This window comes from Nannospalax galili, unplaced genomic scaffold (genome assembly GCF_000622305.1).
Source record: "Nannospalax galili isolate Female #2095 unplaced genomic scaffold, S.galili_v1.0 scaffold385, whole genome shotgun sequence".
Taxonomy (NCBI): domain Eukaryota; kingdom Metazoa; phylum Chordata; class Mammalia; order Rodentia; family Spalacidae; genus Nannospalax; species Nannospalax galili.
In genome coordinates this window covers 1306723-1328001 of record NW_008354956.1, presented here as the reverse complement: position 1 = coordinate 1328001, position 21279 = coordinate 1306723, and the positions used below count along the sequence as shown (strand labels likewise).

General features: G+C 51.3%; 3 protein-coding genes across 5 annotated transcripts in view; 1 reads left to right on the top strand and 2 right to left on the bottom strand.

Moving 5' to 3' along the window:
- The window catches only part of Ppp1r37 (protein phosphatase 1 regulatory subunit 37), a 34407-nt gene extending 32414 nt beyond the window's left edge, over positions 1–1993 (bottom strand). The window contains exon 1 of one of the 2 annotated variants that reach the window (XM_029555484.1): positions 1592–1993. In XM_029555484.1, coding sequence (XP_029411344.1) covers positions 1592–1805 — 214 coding nt within the window. In that variant the 5' untranslated portion in view covers positions 1806–1993. The remainder of the gene's footprint in view (positions 1–1591) is intronic. The other variant, XM_008852017.2, reaches the window with a different exon arrangement.
- Positions 1994–4488: 2495 nt separating this feature from the next.
- Positions 4489–17752, bottom strand: Gemin7 (gem nuclear organelle associated protein 7). 2 transcript variants are annotated; one of them, XM_008852015.3, is made up of 4 exons: positions 17625–17752; positions 15347–15417; positions 12914–13094; positions 4489–5585 (listed from the first exon to the last, which is right to left on the bottom strand). In XM_008852015.3, exon 4 carries the CDS (start codon positions 5575–5577, stop codon positions 5179–5181), a length of 399 nt encoding a protein of 132 aa, XP_008850237.1. In that variant the 5' UTR covers positions 5578–5585; positions 12914–13094; positions 15347–15417; positions 17625–17752; the 3' UTR covers positions 4489–5178. The 2 variants fall into 2 exon arrangements, with proteins under 2 accessions (XP_008850237.1, XP_008850236.2); XM_008852014.3 differs by lacking the exon at positions 15347–15417 and having other exon boundaries at positions 17625–17731.
- On the top strand, positions 17711–20989 carry Znf296 (zinc finger protein 296). The gene is made up of 3 exons (XM_008852016.2): positions 17711–18016; positions 18264–18413; positions 19948–20989. Exons 1-3 carry the CDS (start codon positions 17719–17721, stop codon positions 20919–20921), a joined length of 1422 nt encoding a protein of 473 aa, XP_008850238.1. The 5' UTR covers positions 17711–17718; the 3' UTR covers positions 20922–20989.
- The last annotated feature ends 290 nt before the right edge of the window (positions 20990–21279 follow it).

Genomic DNA, 21279 nt, shown 5'->3' with positions numbered 1-21279 from the left:
TACAAACCCTGAGCCACGGCTACTGTCACCCACATTCCAGAGGGGAAAATAAGGCTCAGGCCAGTTACACAGCCTCTCTGAAGTTGCAAAGCAAGTAAATGGAAGGGTCAGAGTTTGATCCACAGCTAGCCAGTCTTCTTTCCTTTCCCCTTTCTTTCTTTGTAATGCAACAGTGTTTCACTAGGTAGCCCAGGCCAGGAACTCTCTAGCCTCTGGCCTCAACCTCCCAAGTGCTAAATTAAATTGACAGCTGTGCACCAACCACACCAGGCTTCCTAACAACTTCTGAATGGCTACAGTGCTCTGTCTTCCCCTTCCCAGTCTGATCTCCCCCATAAGATCCAACTGACTCTTCCTGTCCACAGCCGCAAGCCCAAGATAGACCACCCAACCCTGGCTGGTGCCTCAAACAAGTCTAAATTAAAATTAGCCTTGGTCTCTTTGATAATTACTAGCCAAACTGGCATTTATGGTAGGCTCCCTGAATATCGTTTCTTGCAACCAAGTGTTCCCCCTCACATCAAAACCACCAGCTGCCCATTCAGCTGCCCACAGCCTCGCAGTGGTGCCTGTCTGTTCCAGGACCAGCAGGCTAGCTTCTATAGATCCACTGCCAACGGGAGCCCTCTCTTCACAGGTTCCATCCTAGCAAAACAGACATATTTCTCCAGCTCAGAAGTGGGCTCCACCTATGTTCATGTCATCACGATCTTTCACCTTCCCTGGCCTGTGACTCCAATGCACTCCTCCAAATGCCCTTTCAGTTCCACCACCACAGCAGCCTTCTCCAGGCGCTCAGAATCTACGGACTTCACCCATCTGCCAACCCACAAGCCACCTGCTCTTACTTACTGACCAGAAACTCCACCACCTGACTTGGTAGCGGCCACAACTCCCTCCCCAGGAAGAAAGGAAAGAAGATCCTGGCAAAAGCCCAGTCCAGTTCCTGTGCACCTGCTGAAGACGGACAATTGCCGCTTCCCTTTTCCCCGGAGGAGGAGACCCACCATGCCTTTTCTTCTGAATTCTAAAACTTAGCACTGCCTGGGACTACCTCACTCACTGAGCAAAACGATCACCTTTTTTGCTGCTTTCTGAAAGTTGATTCTGATCCTCCTTTTTCCAGTTCTAGGCTTTACCAACTCCTCTACGCCACAGTCCGAGTTTATTCTTCCTCCTTCCAGCCAGAACAAACGGCATGGCCACCGCTTGCCTCCAGGCGTGCAGACCAGAGACCTCACCTCTCGCCACCCCCATGGACCTATCCACTTACCTTTAACCCAGCCATGGGAACCGACTCCATCTATCCCGGGGTCGGGGAGGGGGGCACTATGAACTCAAATGCCAGCCTCCCAAATTCCCAACTATATCCATTACACATCGTTTTCGATCCTAACACACTCGCCCTTAACGTCTCAGGCAGTGAGGGTTCGAGACCCCACTGCTTTCTTCCCAAGCCTCTCGGCCAAGCCCTCTCTGTAAAGTCACTGAGAGGTGTCATTTACTGAGCGCCACCCCCGCACTCGGCCTGTCGGCATCCCACCCGCGTCCCCGTCTCCGGGAACCTGGACGCGCCCCTCGCGGTGGCTACCATGTCTCCAGGGGTCTTTGGGCTCCACCGCTCCGGACACGATGTCCTCGTCCGACGGGAACGTGACGCGCTTGGCTGCAGCCTTGAGGCGGCCGTCGGCTGGCGGCGAGGCGGGGTTGGGGGACCCGGCTTCGGCCGGGGCCTCCTCGGCGTCGGCGTCCGCGTCGGCATCCGCGCCCGGCCCGGGCGGCGCCTCCTGCGGCGGGATCTCCATCGCCGCCGCCGCCTCCTGCTCACGGGGGCCCCGGGGACATGCCCCGGGCCCCGGACCCGTCTCTCCCGGCCCGCCCGCCGTCCCGGGGCATGGGCTCCGCCGGTGCCTCAGGCGCCGCCTCCGTCCGCTCCGATCGTCGTCGTAGTCTTCGCCGCCGGGAACCCCAACGCGCCTCCGCCAAGATCCGCGCGCACCTGCTCGTCCGCAGTCACACTTTCGCTAAAGGCCGAAGAGCCGGGTGCGTAGCCGAGAAAAGCCACGACACCGACTTAACCTGTCATTCAGAAAGAATCGCCTCGAGAGTGACACGAAGAAAGGAACAAAGAGCAGAACGCTGCATGGGAAAAAGAAACGTGAGCAGCGAATCTGCAGAGCCGGAACTGCAGACTATGAGGGGCGGGGCAAGGTGGACGCCGTCTCCCGGAGCAGCGCGCACGCGCGAACCTCTACCGCCCCGTGCCTCGCCCTCCGCCTAGCTAAATGCGCCCAGGCTTCGTCACTTTCGTCACGAGTTCAGGTTATGGAGGCGTGAAGTTGATAGAAATCAAAACACCTAGGCCCGGGAGATGGTTCAGCCGGTACATGCGGCCTGAGTTCCACAGCCCGAACCCACCTGAAGGTGGAAAGAAAGAACCGACTCCACAGTTGTCCTCTGACGTCCACATGCACGTGTACCTCTCCCATAGTAATAAATAAAAACTTGAAAATTTAAGAAAATCAATTAAGGATCGGAGACATTAATTTAAAAACAATAACATCTGCCGGGGGTGTAGCGGCATACTTGTAATCCTAGCCCTGGAGAGGCTGAGGCAGGACAATTGCTGCGAGTTCGAGGTCAGCCTGGACTACGTAGCGAGCAGCCAGGGATACAGAGACCCTGTCTCAAAATAAACAACTAAGTAAAACCACATGTTTGGCGGGGCTAAGACAACTGATGGGACCAGGGAAAAGGGATGGAGGCGTTGAAAGGCCGTGTAAGCTGAGCTGAGTATATGATGAGTACATTACATACAAGTGACAGATGCTGACAGATGAGACTCCAGCCATTTAGACTTGTTTCAGCAATGTCTTGTCAGCCGTGCATTAAATGGAAATTGCAATACTAAAACAATGAGTCGGTAAAGACTATTCATAGGCCTGATTTTTTTAAACTGGGAGAAATTTCAAAGGCCAGAGATTAATCAGCAGATCCAAACCTGTACGAGCCCCAGCCACGCCTCCAAGAGCTCGATTACATCGCTCAGGATTCATCTCCGCACTTTCGTCTATCCGTTCCAGTCCATCACTGACCTGGGGAGGCGGGACTGAAGCCATAAATGGGGACTCGTGGAGGGGCGAGCACCTCACACCTCGTTACCAAGACAACCAGAGAGTTAGGCAGGGGGACTGGCCAGCGGCGGCAGTGAGGACAGGTGGCCGCGGAGGCTATCTGCTAAAGTCCGCTTCATAGTTGTAACCACACTTTTGTGACAAAAACCCTCCATAATTAATGCAAGTCTTCACTAACATTCTGAACTTGGACCAAGGAGACAGAAACTTGTGTTTATTTGTAGATAGATACTCTTGTGGCCAGGGCTGCTCTCGAACTTGCTGTGTGGAAACGGATGACCTTAAACTCCTGATCTTCCCATTGCTAACCACCAGGTTCTGGGATTACACACCCGTGCCAGTATGCCTGGCTAAGAACTACTTTTGAATACCATCTGCTGAAGTTTCTAGTGACAAGGGACTAAGTGAAATACGTGAGATGGACCATCTCCCTACAACACTGGAGCAAACAGAGAAAGGGTGAAACAATGCCTAGTCCACAGTGTTTATTCAGTTGGTGTGGTCACTCAGGATGTGGGTGTTCACCCCATGTGGGAAACCAAGTTTGCTGCTTGTTCATCAGCAAAGGATGCACAATCAAGTAAGTTCCTTCCTGGTTAGCAGCAATCCTTACCCACCTTGAAATAAAATTGAGACAGAGACAGAGAGACAGATAGATGGCCAATCTGCCATCCAGGGAGTATACATCATTTCCCAGGACTAGTGAGAATGCAAGTCCCCACACCTTTATCTAGATTCCTCACATCATGGCTCAGCTCTAGTTTTTAGACTTCAGATAACTACACCCTATTACATTTTAAATACGACTTTAGGGCTGGAGCAGTGGCTCAGTGATTTGAGTGCTTCTGGCTCTCCCAGAGGCCCGAAGTTCATTTCCCAGCACCCATGTCCATGGCTCATAGCTATCTCTAACTCCAGCTTCAGGAGATCTGATGCCCTCTTCTGACCTCTGAGAGAGCACCCACACATGGCATTCTATCTGTCTCTCTGTCTCTGTCTCTGTCACACACACACCCCATTTCACATGGGGGTTCACTTAAAAAGATAGCAGAGACAGGCAGGTGGCCACACCTGTAATCCCAGCACCTATGATGCTGAGGCAGGAGGACCGTGAATCCTAAGCCAGTCTGGGTTACACAGCCAAACCCTATCTTTATTTATTTATTTTTTGTCTTTCTGAGATAGGGTCTCCCTGTAGCTCCAGTTGTCCTGGAACTCACTATGTAGACCAGGCTGGCCTCAAACTCACAAAGATCTGCCTGCCTCTGCCTCCCAAGTGCTGGGATTAAAGGCGTGTGTCACTATGCCCGGCCCCCAAACCCTGTCTTTAACAAAAAAAAGAAAGAAAGAAAGAGAACCACTTAGAGATGATTCATTAAGTGCACTGTGTCCTTGCAAAGGACACAGGTTCAATTTCCAGCACCCACATGGCAATGAACAACCATCAGTAACTCCAGTCCAGGGATCTATGCCCTCTTCTGACCTCCAGGGGCATTGCACAACATAGGTGCATTTACACATATGCAGGCAATACACTCATATACATAATTTTTTTAAAAAGCAAAAGGCAGAGTCCTGGAATCTCCATTTCTTTGGTAGAAGGGAAGAATGGGAAGCATCTACAGACAGGCTGGACTTTGCAGCTCCTCAGTACATATCCAGACACTTGGCAGTCTGCCTTGGAACGTCCACCCCATACCCCAGTCTTTAGGAACAGGCATTGGCCCTATTTCTGTAAAGTTGAGAGTTTGTGAGGTAGAACATTCCTTTCAAGGAGACCTAGAATTCCTGTGGTGGTAGTCTCTCGGCACAGTCCAAAATGGTCTCCAATTTATGAACCCCTACTTCAGCCTCCCCTGTGCTGGGATTACCAGCATGCAGCACCATATGGTGCCCAGTTTAGAGTTTTTCTGAGTAAGACTTAACGTTTCTTGGAGCTTGATTCAGATTCCAGAGGAACTGAGAGGTCTACAGGGCCAAGTTCCTGGCCCAGGAACATCTGGAGGGCTAAGCCCACAGCACAAGGGTGAAGGCCAGGATGTCTTCACAGCTTGAAGGTATAAGAAATGATGTCACTACACCGAAGCAGCGCCTCAGCCTGCACACCTATGGGAGTCTGCAGCTGGGATACGTAGAAGTTGGCCACATCCAGGTCGGTGGCCCCAAAGTGGGCAGTCACATGCACACCCTCATGCAGCGTGAAGCTCACAGGGTGCCCCACCATGGCCAGGAGGCTGCGGAGGTAGCGCTCCCGGAGGGCAGCTCGGGCCTGCTGTTCCTGGGACTCCAGAGAGTCTTGACCAGGCCCTTTTTGGGCTACAGGAGCTTCTGGCCTCAGGAGAGCCCTGCGTCCACCAGGGGCAAAGCCTCGGCTGAAGCCATCAGGGCCCCGGGGAAGGCGGAGCACTGGCACAGGGACAGGAATGGCCTGAGGAGTCTGCATGGTCCAAGCTGTGGGAAGAGCAGTGAAGAGATTAAAGGGAGGCCAGGGCTCCAGGAAGAGGAGGGGGCAGGTGCTGTGCCTTCAAAGCTGTCCCTCCACCTGTCCAAATGCTGACTCACTCATTACACCTGTGCCACTCCTCCCCAGAACCCTGGGTCCTAGAATTTGACACCACCATTCCCCACAGCAGTTTGGACCAGAATCAAACTGTCACCTGCACAAAAACATGACCCAGAAAGGTAAGGATTTATGTTGATGGATGGTTTTGGAGACATGGCCTTGCTATGTACCCCAGGCTGGCCTGGAACTTATCCTCCTGCTGCCACTTTCCAACTGCAGTGATATTGGGCACCTTCCACTGGGCCTGTTTTATACAGTGCTGGGGATCAAGTCCAAGACTCCATGCATACTAGGCATGTACTCTACCAACTGACATGCCAGACCCCAAAGACTACCTTTCCTAGAACTGGAGTTACAGATGGTTGTTAGCTGCAATGTGGGAGCTGGGAATCGAACCTGGGTCCTCTTCAAGAGCAGCAAGGGCTCTTAACCACAGAGCCATCTCTCCAGCCCCATGACTACCTTTTAAAATGGGGGAGGGAGGGGCAGGCTAGGCATGGTGGTCACACCTTTAATCCCAGCACTTGGGAGAAAGAGACAGGTGGATCAGGAGTTCATGGCCAGCTGGGACTATTGGGATCATATTTCAACCCCCCAAATAATAATATTAATTAATAAAATAAAATGGGGAGAGGGGCTGGAGAGATGGCTCAGTGGTTAAGAGCACTGGCTGCTCTTGCAGAGGAACCAGGTTCAGTTCCTAGCAACTATATTGCCACTAAATCTGTAACTCCAGTTCCAGGGACTCGATGCCCTCTTCTGGCCTCCATGGGCATTGCACAAGCGGTACACTTAACATACATGCAAGCAAAACATAAAACACCGAAACTATTTTTTTTTTGGTCTTTTTGAGACAGAGTCTTCCTGTAGCCCCAGGTGGCCTGGAACTCTCTATGTAGACAAGGCTGGCCTCAAACTCAAAGATCCACCTGCCTCTGCCTCCCAAGTGCTGGGATTAAAGGTGTGCACCACTATGCCTGGCATAAGATTTTTAAATTAAAATGGGGAGGAAAAATAGTAGCTCTTCAGGCTGGAGAGATGGCTCAGCGGTTAAGAACACTGACTGTTCTTGCAGAAGACCTGGATTCGAATCCCAGCACCCACCCACATGGCAATTAACAACTATAACTCCAGTTCCAGGGGATCCGACAGCCTCTTTTGTCCTCTGTGGGTATTGCACGACACAGGTGCACGTACCTATATGCAGGTAATACACACATACACATAAAATAAAAATAAATAAAATATTAAAAAAAATAGTTGGGCGTGGTGGTGCACGCCTTTAATCCCAGCACTCAGGAGGCAGAGGCAGGCAGATCTCTCTGAGTTCAAGGCCAGCCTGGTCTACATAGTGAGTTCCAAGCCAGCTGGGACTACAGGGAGACCCTGTCTCAAAAAGACCCAAAAAAAAAAAAAAAAAAAAGTAGCTCTTCACTCTAAATTGTTAAATTATCTTTGTTTTCATTTTCTGAGACAAGCTCTATTATGGTGCCCAGGCTGGTCTTTAACTGCTGGGCTCAAGAATCTGGCAAGGACTCAGGGCTACAGTCCTGTGCCAGCCAGCACCTTGCCTCACCTGTCCTTTGAGGCACTGCTCCCTCTTGACAAGATGCATATCCAGTCACTGTCCCAGGGCACCCTCTGAGAAATGAGGGATTCATCACTGTGAGGAAATCATGTCCACACAAACCTAGATGGGGTCGGTCACCACTCCCTGTGGCCTTGCTAGACAAACCAGGCTGGCCTGGACTTGTGATCCTCCTGCCTTAGGCTTAGAGCTGGGATTACAGGTGTGAACCACCACATAGCCTTTTGGTGAAATCAAAAGACCCCAGGTTCAGTCCCCAGCACTACATAAAACTGGGTGTGGTATCAAAGACCTGCAATCCCAGGAAGAGATAGAGACAGCAGGACCAGAAGTTCATGGTCATCTTTGGCTACATGAGACTATATCAAAAAAGAGTAGAAGGGGGCTGGAGAGAGAGCTCAGTGTTAAGAGCACTGGCTGCTCTTGCAGAGGACCTGGGTTTAGTTCCCAGCACCCACATGGTAGCTAACAACCACCTGTAACTCCAGTTTCAGGTGAATCCAACACCCTCTTCTAGACTCTGTGGATGCTGCAACACACTTGCATGTTCACCACTAAGTGAGTGCTGGGAACTAAACCCAGGTCCTCTGTAAGAGCAGCCAGTGCTCCTAACCACGGAGCCATCTCACCAGTCCCAATATTTTATTTATGTGTACAAGTGTTTTCCCTGCATGTATGTTGTACCATGTATGTTCCATGCCCACAGGGGCCAGAAGAGGGTGTCAGATCCCCTGGAACCAGAGTTATAGACAGTTGTTGCCACCATGTGGGTTTGGTCCTCCATAAGAGCAGCCAGTGCTCTTAATCACTGAGCCCACTCTCCAGCCCCAATAAAATATGTGTTTTTAAAAAGGGCAGCTGGAGAGACAGCACAGTGGTTAAGAACACATCCTGCTCTTCCCAAGGACCTGAGACCAATTCCCAGCACCCACAATGGGCAGATCACAGCAGCCTCTAACTCCAACACTGCACTCATATGAACAAACCCACACACAGACACACACACATATATATATAATTGAAAATAATTTTGGGGGGGTCTTTTTGAGACAGGATCTCCCTGTAGCCACAGCTGGCCTGGATTCACTATGGAGACCAGGCTGGCCTTGAACTCAGAGACCTGCCTGCCCCTGCCTCTCCTGTGCTGGGACTATAGGTATGTGCCACCATACCCAGCACAACTAATACTTTTTTTTTTTTCTTTTAACAAAAAAAGGGGCTAGAGAGACAGCTTAGCAGTTAGAGCACTGGCTGCTCTTGCAGAGCACCAGAGTTCCTGTTCTCAGCACCCAAATAGGACAGCTCACAACTGCCTCTTACTTCTGCTCCAGGCATCTGGCCTCTGTGGGCACCAGCATACATGTGGACATACATGCACACAGACAAATACACATCACAGACAAATACACATACATATACATATAAATCTTAAAAAAAAAAAAAAAAAAAAAAGAGTTCGGCGTGGTAGTGCAAACCTTTAATCCTAGCACTGGGGAGGCAAAGGCAGGTAGATCTCTGAGTTCTAAGCCACATAGTGAAATCCTGTCTCAAAAATCAAAAAACAACAAAAAGAAAAATAAAAAGAGGAAAAGAAAATTAGGGGAACAGTGAAGATGGCTCTACAGGTAAAGGCACTTGCTGCTGCTGACCCGGAGAGACTGAATTTGACCAGGATACCCATGGTGGAAGGAGAGAACCAATTCCCAAAAGTTTTCCTCTGACCTCTACAAGCCTACGTTGGCATGTATGCTCCCCTACACATACAAATATATAAATATATGTAATCACAGTTTAAAGAAAGGAGGGGGGGAGGGAATTCAGCAAACACAATACATGGGGCTTTTTCTGGTGGTGTGGGAGGTGGTTAAAGGGTGTTGCTTCAGCTGGGCGTGGTGGTGCACGCCTTTAATCCCAGCACACACACACACATACACAGAGGCAAGCACTCTGCCAATTGTGCAGCATCCCCAGCCCCACAGATCTCTTTTGCATTTTTTTTTTTTTTTTGAGACAGGGTCTGTAGTCCCAGCTAGCCTAGAACTTGTTATATAGACCAGGCTGGCCTTGATCTCACAAAGATCTACCTGCCTCTGCTTCCCCCTGGGTGCTAGGGCTATAGGGCTGTGCTACCACATGTATCTCCTCTTTTGATTTTATCTATCTATCATCTATCTATCTATCTATCTATCTATCTATCTATCTATTTATTTATTTTTGTCTTTCTGAAGCAGGGTCTCCCTGTAGCCCCAGCTGTCCTGGAACTCACTATGTAGACCAGGCTGGCCTTGAACTCACAGAGATCTACCTGCCTCTGCCTCCCAAGTGCTATTTTTTTTTCAATATGTATGAGTATATTGCCTGCATGTATGCAGATGCCCCCATGTCATGCAATGCCCACAGAAGTCAGAAGAGGGTGTTGGATCTCCTGGAACTGGAGTTACAGATAGTTATTAGCTGCCACATGGGTACTGGGAATTGAACCCTTGGTCTCTGCAAGAAGAGCCAGTGTTCCTAACTGCTGAGCCATCTCTCTAGCCTCCTTTGGAATTTTTGAGACAGGATCTCACTAAATTTCCCAGGCTGGTCCTGAACTCACTCTATGTAGCTCAAGGGAGATTTGTTTTTTTTTGTTTTGTTTGGGTCTTTTTGAGACAGTGTCTCCCTGTAGCCCAGCGGTCCTGGAACTCACTATGTAGACCAGGTTGGCCTTGAACTCACAGAGATCTGCCTGCCTCTGCCTCCCAAGTGCTGGGATTAAAGGTGTGTGCCACCATGCCCAGCCAGATTTGTTTTTATTTGTTTATTTATTTAGTGAATGGGCTTCTGTGTGCATGGAGGTCAGAAGTCAACTTGCAGGAGTTGGTTCTCCGTTTCTACCATGTGGGTTCCTAGGATCAAACTCAAATCATCAAGTCTGTCAGCAAATGCTTATACTAGCTGATGCATTTCGCCAGTCCATCAGGTAGGTTTTGAATTTTTTATCCTCGTGCCCCAGACTGAGGACCTGGGGTTTTTACACCAGCAGCACCAGGCCCAGCTATTTGCTTTTGTTTTTTTTTTTTTGGTCTTTTTGAGACAGGGTCTCTCTGTAGTCCCAGCTGGCCTGCAACGCACTATGTAGACCAGGCTGGCCTTGAACTCACAGAGCTCCACCTGCCTCTGCTTCCCAAGTGCTGGGATTAAAGGCGTGGGCCACCATGCCCGGCTGCTATTTGCATTTTAAAAATACATATGAACAGTATCACTCCAAATAAGTCAAGGGTCATATGCCCCAAAGCCTTCTTCAAATCCAGGTTAATACTTGAGTATTTTAAGAAAAACATCCTGATCTCCATTCAGGGTTATTACTTAGGAAAGGCAGATTTGGATTAAGCTAGTGTCAACGAATTCTGTTAAATATCCAGATAAAACTAAATGGAGGGCCAGGGGAAGGCCTTCTTTGCTCCATTAGGGAAAAAATAAAAGTAGAGTTGGGTATGGTAGTGCACGCCCACAACCCTAGCACTCCAAAGGACAAGGTAGGGGGATTACAAACTTGAAACCAACAGGAACTACAAAATGAAACTCTATTTCAAATAAAACTTAAAAAGGAAATTTGGTCATATCCAGAAATCCCATTTGCTGGAGTATAAAAGAAGCTTGGACATCAAATCATTTGCTGGCTGGCAAGTAACCAAGAAAGGGACCCAGCTTGAGCTACTGAAGCACAGGCTTTCTCCTCAGCTTCATGCAGGAGAGCAGGCTCTTTCCATGAACACAAGTGAGCCCAGAAGGTTCTGGAGGCAAGGCATGACCTGATTAAATGAATAACCAAAGGGCTAGGAATATGGCTCAGTTTGAACCTAGAGCTTGCCTAACACATAAGCCGCCGTGGGTTCCAACCCCAGTACTGCGTAAATGGAATGTAGTGGTGCACCACAATAAGTGAAGGATAAGAAATTCAAGGTCATCCTCCGCTACATATCAAGTTGCAGGCCAGCTCAGGCTAACAGGAGACCCTGTGGTTGATAAACAAAAAATTAATTAGAGTCGGATATGGTGGCACTCGCCTTTAATCCCAGAAGACACAGGCAGAGGCAGGTAGATCTCTAGGAGATGGAGGCCAGCCTGGTTTACAAAGTTCCCAGCCAGCAGGGGCTACAGCAAGACCCTGTCTCAAAACAAACTGAACAAAAATAATTAGAATCTCCTATCATGTTTTTCCCTTGGGGTAAGAAAAGATTTGAGAAAGGAGAAGGGTGTGTCCCAGAAGGCAAGAGCGGGCTAAAATGATCCATTCTCCCCATTGGTGAAGCCTTGGAGGCCTTTCAAGTTCCAAACCATAGATTCCTTGCCTTAAAATTAATATCCAAACTCAATGATTGAAATCCAGTGGGTAACTAATCTTTTAGACCAGAGCCCAGGACTTTGGTCAGTGGAGGAACCAGGAATTCATGAGTTTCCCTCCTTGCCTCAGGGAGGATAGAGCCCGGGGGTCCAACACCTGGTATTCCCAGCATTCAAGGAGGATATTAAGTTCAAGGCCAGTCTGTGATGGTAAATGCTAGACCAGCCTGAGCTATATAAGAAAGAAGAAAGAAATAGGGGTTGGAGATGTACAGCTCAACTGGTAGAGTGTCTGCCCAGCATGCATGGGTTCCATCCCCTGAAAGGCATAAACTGTGTGTGGTAGTGCAGACCTGTAATCCCAGCACTAAGCAGGTGAGGGCAGTCAAGGAGTTCAAAGTAATCCTTGGCTACACTGTGAATTCAAAGCTAGCCTGGAACTACAAGAGACCCTCAAAGAAAGAAAGAAGGTGGATGGGATGTAATCGCAGCACTTGGGAGGCAGAGGCAGGTGGATCCCTGTGAGATGGGAGGCCAGCCTGGTTTGCATAGTGAGTTCCAGGCCAGATGGGGCTACAGGGAGGCCCTCTCTCAACAAAACAGGGCTGACTGGAGAAATGGCTTAGCAGTTAAGAGCACTGACTGTCCTTACAGAGGACCACAGGGCAGCTAACAAAACATCCATAACTCCAGTTCCAGGGGAATCAGACACCCTCTTCTGACCTCTGTAGGCACTGCACAACACGAGTGCACTTGACATACATGCTGGTAATACACTCATACACAAAAAATAAAAATAAAGTATTAAAGAAACAAGAAAAAGAAGGCGTTGTTGAGAAAACACGGGGAAAGAAGCCATGTTCTGGTGGACAGGGGAACTACCTGAGTTGTCAGGTTAGCAGACAAGGCCTCACGTGTCATTAACCAAGGTACCCACATGTCTGACTGGGAGCGGATGCAAATTCGCTAAACGGGAACAGTAGCCGGAGGACAGGATCTCTCCCCTCCCCAGTGTCTGGGGGCTTGTCAGCTTCCTTTCATTTCGGTCTGGCCACCCGCCGACCTCCTTTTCTTATTCTAAGTCTGTCCTCCCGTCCACTTCCCACCCTCCCCGGGCGTCTGGCTGGCCGCTCTTCCCACCTCCACCTCCGCGCACGGCCGCACGGAAGCTCGCGATGGCCTCGCGAGGAAGGTGGGGGGGTCACAGCCTGGCCACCCAGACTGCTGTCCTCTCCCCAAGGGTCTGCCCCTGCCTCCCCATCCCACGGCGGCTCCGACCGCTTACGGCCACCGTGTACTCACCTGGTCCGTGGCTGCAGGCACCCGCACTTCCGCCGGCGCCCCAGATAAAAAGGCCCGGGCGGGTCCCGAGCCCCGAGGACTCGAGTTCTGCTGGCGCCACTGGGGCCCCACGTGGTCGGTGGCACCGCACCTGGCACCGCTCTCGGATCACCCGGCCGGCCGGAGACTGGGTTCTGTCAACCTGCAAGTTAGGGACTTCTGAGATGCCCATTTTTAAAATATTTTTTCTTCCTTTATTCCTTAGCATGTATGTTATCAAATTAATATATGAATAAAATATATCTTTGGATTGTGTTTGTTAGAATGCTTGATTTTTAAAATTGTTGCTTTGAGATACCTATTTTTTTTTTTTTAACGAGGATGAAACTGAGGCTTAAAAGGGCCAGGGTGGTAGTTAGTGGCTGATGCCTGAAATTTCCAGCATTCTGGAGGTGAGACAGGATTGTGAAAGTTAGAGACCAGCCTAAGCTCCAGAATGAGACTTAAATAAATGAATGAATGGTCGGAAAGGAAAAGAAAAAGAGTGGTCCTGGTTCACACCTATAATCAGTCCCAGCACTTGGGAGGCAGAAGCAGAAAGATTGCAAAAGTCCCAGTTCAGTCTGGATTGCAGAGATACCCTGTCTAAAAGAAAGAAAATGCCTGGGGTGGTGGTGCATGCCTTTAATCCTAGCACTTGGGAGGCAGAGGCAGGCAGATCTCTGTGAGTTGGAGGCCAGCCTGGTCTACATAGCAAGTTCCAGGCCAGCTGGAACTGGACTACAGGGAGACCCTGTCTCAAAAACAAACAAAACACACACACACACACACACACACACACACACAAAGGCAAACAGAAACTCTGTCTTATAAAAAAAAAAAGAAGAAAAAGAAATCTCAGAAAAAAAAAAAAAGACAGGAAGAAATGGATCAGAGAGAGGAAAGATTTCCTCCCAGCTGCTTAGCAGGTACACCTGTCCACCCCTCATCTCCAGGAGGAAGCAGCCGCCCCCTGTGGAATCTTAGGATCATGTTCTTGGCAGCCACATACCAGGAAAAAGGCTTTCAGGGCAGCAGTTGGGATTGACAGGGGTCATTTTGTTCTTCAGCCCTTCCTGCAGTTCTATTTTACAAAGTGGGAAAATGAGGCCCTGCTTGGGGGGAATGTAGAACCTCACTGCTCTCTGCAGGCAGAATTGACTTTATCCCCCACAGGGTTCCACTTAGGCAGGGGGCTTTGGGGACTCCAGCTTGCTACCTACTGCCTGGTACATTGGTATTATGTAAATATCTGTGGAAAGAGTGCGAGGTACATAGGTGTTGATTTAATGATGGAAGTTGGAGCTGGGTGCAGTGGTGCCTGCTTGTCCTAGCCACTAAGAAAGCCAAGGCTGAGGATCGCTTAAGCCCAGGATTTTCCGACCAGCCTGAGTAGCAAGATGCAACTCCCATCTCAAATTCAAGGCTGGCCTGTTCTACAGAGCCAGACCCTGTCTGCAAAAACAAGAGGGTAAGGGACAGCATTAGAGGATATTGCTCAGTAGTACTCATCTAGCAATGTGCAAGGCCCTGTGTTTGGTTCCTCCCCCAACACCCCAAAATAAAAATAAAGAAAGAAAAAAATAAGGCAATGGAGATGGTGAGTAGCAATGTTGGAGTTTCAAATTTAGTGGTCAAACTGGGCGGCACAGGCCTTTTAATCCCAGCACTTTCCGGAGTCAGAGGCAGGCAAATCTCCAAGTTCAAGGCCAGCCTGGTCTACATAGTGAGTTCCAGGCCAGCTGGGGCTACAGGGAGACCCTGTCTCAAAAAAGAAAAAATTCAGTGGTCAAGCTGGGCCTGGTAGCCGTATGCCTGTAATCCCAGCACTCAGGAGGCAGAGGCAGGAGAGGTAAGATTGAGGTCAGCCTGCTGGAAAGGAAGGAAGGAAGGGTAGAAGGAAGGAAAAGGAAAGACTGATTGATTAATTGATTGAATGGTCAGAGGAAGTGCATTATCGAAGCCACCTTTGGTGACCCTCTAGGTTCAGTCTGCCCTCTTTTGCAAAGTGGGGAAACTGAGGCAGAAAGGGAATTGGGGCCAGATGGAGGTCATCGAGGGCAATTTGCAAAGCCCATTTGCAAAGCCCGCAGCTGGGTGTGGCTACTTTAGATAGGCTGGCCAGGGAGGCCCAGGGCTTGGTGGAGGACAATTGAGCTACAACCTGAATAACAATATGAAGACCTCTGGGAGATCAGCATTGGAATTCACTCAGCTGGCCTGAGGACACCTGGGGCAGGACAGAGCCTGACCCTAACCTCAGGGGGCTTGTGATGTGTGGGCGGAGGAAGACAGTCAAGAAACAGTTTCTCAGTGATGTGCTGGGTACCTGGATGAACAAATACCTCAGGAAAGACTGAGGGTGGGGCAGGGTGCCTAGGCCTCTTCAAACTCTTCAGCCCAGAGAATTGTTACCTGAGGGAAGTTCAAGGATCTCCTAGGAGGGAGGCTGGGAGGACTGCTGGCTATTTGGTTTAATGGGCAGCCTAAGAATCAAGAGAAAGGAGAAATGTAGGATTATAATTCCACTTTGCTGCTGGGCATGGTGGCACACATCTTTAATCCCAGCACTCTGGAGGCAGAAGCAGGCAGATCTCTGTGAGTTTGAAGCCAGCCTGGTCTACAAACTGAGTTCCAGGCCAGCTGGGGCTACTGGGAGACCCTGACTAAAAAAAAAAAAAAAAATTCCACTTTGCCTCAGGCAAAGTACCAGGAAAACCAACAGACCTCAAAGTGACCCTAAGAACCTTCTGGATGTGCCTTCCAACTTCTTTCTGAACTCACTCTCTTGCCCTAAATTTCCTGACCCTCATTATTCTGGGATGCACAGACTACTGCTTTGGGTTTCCTCAATTTTGTTTGTTTGCTTGCTTGTTTTGGTTTTGGTTTCTTGAGATAGGGTCTCCCTATAGCCACAGCTCACCTAGAATTTACTATGTAGACCAGGCTGGCTTCGCTCTCACAGAAATCCGCTTACCTCTGCCTCCTGAGTACTGGGATTATAGGCAGTGCCACCACACCCGGCCCCCTTAATTTTTTTGAGATAACCCTGCCTGGCCTGGAACTTATTATATAGACTAGGCTGGTCACTAGTTTAGGCAATGCAGGGTGTGGTGGCATGCAGCTTTAATCCCAGCCCTCAGAGGCAGAGGCAGGTGGATCTCTGTGAGCTGAAGCCAGCCTGGTTCACATAGTGACTTCCAGGCCAGCTGGGATTAGGGCTACCCAAATAAAAAAAAAAAAAAAAAAAAAAATCCACTGGCTCTTAGGCAATCCTCCTGCCCCTGACTCCAGAGTGATATGCTGGGATTGTAAAACTTCACCACCACCATCATGTCCACCTTTTTTTTTGGTCTTTTTGAGACAGGGTCTCCCTGTAGCCCCAGCTGTCCTGGAACTCACTATGTAGACCAGGCTGGCCTTGAACTCATAGAGCTCCACCTGCCTCTGCCTCCGGAGTGCTGGGATTAAAGGCATGCGCCACCACGCCAGGCAAAGAGAGCCCGGGCAACTGCTTGGAAGGCAGCTATGCTCACCACTATACCACCAACGCTGTCCAGTTTATTTTATTTTGAGGTGGGGTCTCTTGTAGCCCAAACTGGTGTCAAATTTGCTATATAGCTGAGGCTAGTCTTGAATTCGTAAACTTCCTTCTACACCCTCAATGCTAGGATTGTAGATATGTGCCACAATCCCTACCTTCTCAGGTCTCAATTCTGCTCTATCGTGACATTGGGGTGTGGAGGGACACACGTGAAGCCCTTTGTGGGGTATCCCTGTTCCCTTTCCTAGCACTCCATATTTTATGAAGTAGTCAAGGCTAGCCTTGAATTGTGATTCTCCTGCCTCAGTCTCTTAAGTAGTTAAAATTACCTGCAGGAGCCACGGGGGTTGGAGGTGGGAGGGATCCATATTTTACAGTCATCTTGTATAGTGGTTATAGTGTGTTTCAACCATAGTGGGTACAGTAGGTACTCAAGAAATGGGGCATCAATAGCTGGGGATGTAGCTCAGGTACAAGATTTAAGAGATGCTCAGCACCATATAAAACCAGGCGTGGTGGTGCATCTGGTAATTTAAGAGCTGAAGAGGTGAAGGCAGGAGTATCAAGGCTAGCCTAGTCATCTTGTATAGTGGTTATAGTGTGTTTCAACCATAGTGGGTACAGTAGGTACTCAAGAAATGGGGCATCAATAGCTGGGGATGTAGCTCAGGTACAAGATTTAAGAGATGCTCAGCACCATATAAAACCAGGCGTGGTGGTGCATCTGGTAATTTAAGAGCTGAAGAGGTGAAGGCAGGAGTATCAAGGCTAGCCTGAACTACAGAAGACCCTATCCCAAAAAAAAAAAAAAAAAAAGTTATGTATAGACCGGATTATTAGGCACCTAGTAAGAGAGGCTGTCCACACTTCTTGCTTGGGGTGTGAGTATGCGGGCATCCGGTGCCTCAGTTTCTCCATCCCGATCATGGGTTTAGGGAGAGCGCTCTCTATCCCCTGGTGATGTGGAACCCCTGTGGGATGATTCTTGGACCACAAAGCAGTGGGCAGAGCCAGTAGGTTGAGTCCGGCCTCCCGGCTGGGCCCCTCCGGGACCGCCCTGTCCCCTCCCGTCAGGCCCCGCCCGGGGGCGGAGCCACAGCCTGGCCAGCACGTGTAAAAGTTCGCCGCGGGTCGCGGCGAGCCACTCACCTGGGCGCCCAGCTGGTAGAGCGTACGGTCCACGCGTCCTGCGCTCCTGCGTCCTCCGCCCGCCAGGCCGCCCGTGCGTCCCGGCCTGCGACTCATGTCCCGCCGCAAGGCCGGTCGCACGCCCCGCCGAGTAGACCCCGAACCCACCACCTCCGCCGCCGCCGACTACATGTCGGACCTCGTCATTGATGTGAAGCCGGAGCCGGACGCGCGGCCCCTGCAGGCCCTGGCGCTGGGGCCCTTCTCTCCGCAGGAGGTGTCCAAGCCGGGGCTGCTAGGCGGGGAGCCACGCCACTGCTCGGACCCTGTGCCAGCCGCCGGGGTCGCCTTCCACTCCCTGGGCACGCGGAGCCCGTGGGCCCTCTGGATGCCGGTGACCCCCAACCCTTCCGGTAAGTCCCGCAGCCCTCGCCCCTGCCCCTACTGCGGATCCTGTCCTCCGGGGACCGTCAGGTGAATGCCTCTCCTCCGGCTCATCCTCCCGGAACGGTCCCCAGGATCTGTCTGTCCTCCCTCGCGCCGGGCTGGCTTCAGGGCTTCCCCCCCTCCCCCCGCTTCCCGGCTTTTCTGACCTCCCTCAGAACCGTCAACCCCAACCGGGCCCCACCCCACTGCTCACCACCCGCTTCCTCCCTGCAGACCGCCAGCCCTGGACCGACAAACACCCAGATCTTTTGACCTGCGGCCGCTGCCTGCAGACCTTCCCGTTGGAGGCCATCATCGCGTTCATGGATCACAAGAAGCTGGGCTGTCAGCTCCTGCGAGACCCCATTCCCAGCCAGGTCTCAGGTGAGGAACGCTGGGTGCAATTCTACCCCTCTCTGTTCCAGAACTCGGGGGTTGAGGGAGCTGAGCTGGACAGACGGCATCGCATCGAGCATTACTTCCCCTTTCTCTTGCTCCCTTTCGGGTGCTACCTAGGCGTGGCCAGGGCTTGCCTGTCCTAGGGCAGGCACTAGAGGTGGGGCGGGGGCTGGGCAGCAGAGGAAGGCCACCCACAAGGTGTGGCCAGCCCCCGAAGACTGGCCGGGGGTTTTGCCACACACCCCCAATTTGGTTTCACTTCTCCTTCCTCTTGAACAGAAATAACTGGCCAGGTGGCTGGACCAGGGTGGCAGTAGGGGGACTTTGGGGAGGTGGGGGCAGTGGGCTCAGGAGAGGAGTAGAGGCCAGCTGGAAGCGGGTGGTTACCATGCCTAGGGCCTCTCACTTGTGTTTGAACTTGGGGCAGTTCAGAAGCTGGGAAGGGATTCTGGCTTGTTCCTTTGGAATCTCCCAGCTGAGTGCTGGGAAGCCCCCTGGTTTGGGTACTGGATACCTGAGAGTGACTTAATGAGCAGGAAATTAAGTCTTCTTGTGGTGCTTGGTCCACTGTACGAACTCTTGTAGACTGTGGGATTTGACCCAAACTTGAATTTCCAGCCCCCAGCTGGAGCCCTGGAAAATGGAATTATATATTCTGGGCTGGGCCAGGGAAGGTCTGGGAGGGAGGGGCCATGATCCAATCAGCTTTAGCTGAGGGAGTGGCTGGTGGGCCAAGGAGGGGCTGATAGATTTACTGGAATCAACACTTGGACCTGTGCAATTTTTGGGAGGCGGGTAGCACGTAGGTCAGTGCTGACTGAACCCAGGGCTTCTTGCTAGGCAAGTGTTCTACTGAGCAATGGCATCAGCTTTGTTTTACTTATTTTGAGGCAGGATATCACTATCGCATACCTCCTGAGTAGCTGGGCTTAAGGCCTTCTTCACCAGGCCTGGCTAGTTATGGGTACCTTGATGTCCAAGGTTTAAAGGGATTAAAGCACTGGACTTTTCTTGAGGTCACAACCCCTCCAATCCCTGTACTCTAGCAGCTGAGGAAACTGAGGCAGAGAAAGGACAGGTTTTGAATTTGACTTGTTTACATGTGATCTTAACTGGGGCCTGGTGTTACATCACAAAGGCTAGTCCATATAGGACTGTCTAGGATTTGGGAAACCTAATGGACCTGGGAAGTATCCAGTTGCTTTACACAAGAAGTTCTGAAGATGTCATTCTTGGGGTTCAGGTGGGGGGATGTCTTAGCATGAAAGCCTTTAGTTGCTGAGAAACTAGGGTTTTGTGCATGCTTAGAGTTCCATCACTGAGCTGCTCCAAAGCCCCTTCTGCAAGGCCCAGTGAAAATGGCAGTAGTTCTGGTTTCTTTACTTTCTGGCTTCTTTTTAAAATACACAGTTCTGGTAGTTTCTTCCTGGAAATGTTCCTGAAGGCAGCAGGTATCCTTTGTGTCATGTTGGTGCTGTCACTGTTCCCCAGCACTGAACCCCTGTCCCTTTATCTCCAGAATCAAAGGAGCTGCAGGCTCTGAGCTGCCTCCGATGTGGCAGACAGTTCACCGGAGCCTGGAAGCTGCTACGCCACGCCCAGTGGGACCATGGACTGTCCATCTACCAGACGGAATCAGAAGCTCCAGAGGCTCCGCTGCTAGGCCTGGCTGAGGTGGCTGCAGCTGTGTCAGCAGTGGTGGGGTCAGTCCAACCTCCAGTTGAGGACAAGGCCCCCCGTGTGAGCAACACTGCCCGTGGGAGCCCCACCTGCCTTGTGTGCAATAAGACCCTCAGCTCTTTCAGCAACCTGAAGGTCCACATGCGCTCACACACAGGTGAGCGGCCCTACGCCTGTGACCAGTGTCCCTATGCCTGTGCCCAGAGCAGCAAGCTCAACCGCCACAAGAAGACCCACCGGCAGCTGACGCCCCAGAGCCCTGGCACTCCTGCTTCCAGCCCAGAGCAGGGCTCCCCAGCAGCCCCTCCAGAGCCAGCTGCCCATGCAGCTGCTCCAGCCAGCACCCTCCCTTGCACTGGTGTAGAGAAGGCTGGTGCTGCAGCCACAGCAGGGGTCCAGGAACCCGGGGCTCCTGGCAGTGGGGCTCAGGCAGGCCCAGGTGCTGATGACTGGGAAGCCAGTACTGACGTACAGAGGACTGACCCTGTAAACAAGAAGACCTCACCCAAAAAGACCCCCAAGTCCATGGGCAAGAGCCGCGGGACTGGGGGCAGCTGCGAGTTCTGTGGGAAGTACTTCGCCAACAGCAGCAACCTCACAGTGCACCGGCGCTCCCACACTGGAGAGCGGCCCTATGCCTGCGACCAGTGTCCCTATGCCTGTGCCCAGAGCAGCAAGCTCAACCGCCACCGCCGCATGCATGGCCTGGGGCCTGGCAGCACCCGCTATGAGTGCCCATACTGCTATGTGCCCTTCGGCCTGCGGGCCACACTGGACAAGCACTTGCGGCAGAAGCATCCAGAGGTGGCCTGAGCTGGCCTGGGCTGTACAGGAATCCTATTGTCCTCCCCTGTGTGAATAAACCATCTTCCCCTATTTAACCACATGCCTGGACTCTGGCTTTCTTGGGATGTCTTAAGGTGGGGTGGGAGGCTCCCCTGTAGTATGGACAGCTGGACAGACCGGTTTGAAGTGGGGGTGAGGGGAAGGCTGGCCCCCAGTGCCCCAGGCACCATGGGACTGGCACAGAAAGCCGTGTTCCCGGTTCTTGGTGTGGGTGAGGCCAGGGGCCTGGCGAGGGCGGGGAAGAGGCCTGGACCTGTCACCAGAGGCCCCTGGGCACAGTCCAGTCCTAACCTATCCTCCACAGGTCCCTGTCCACACATGCCAC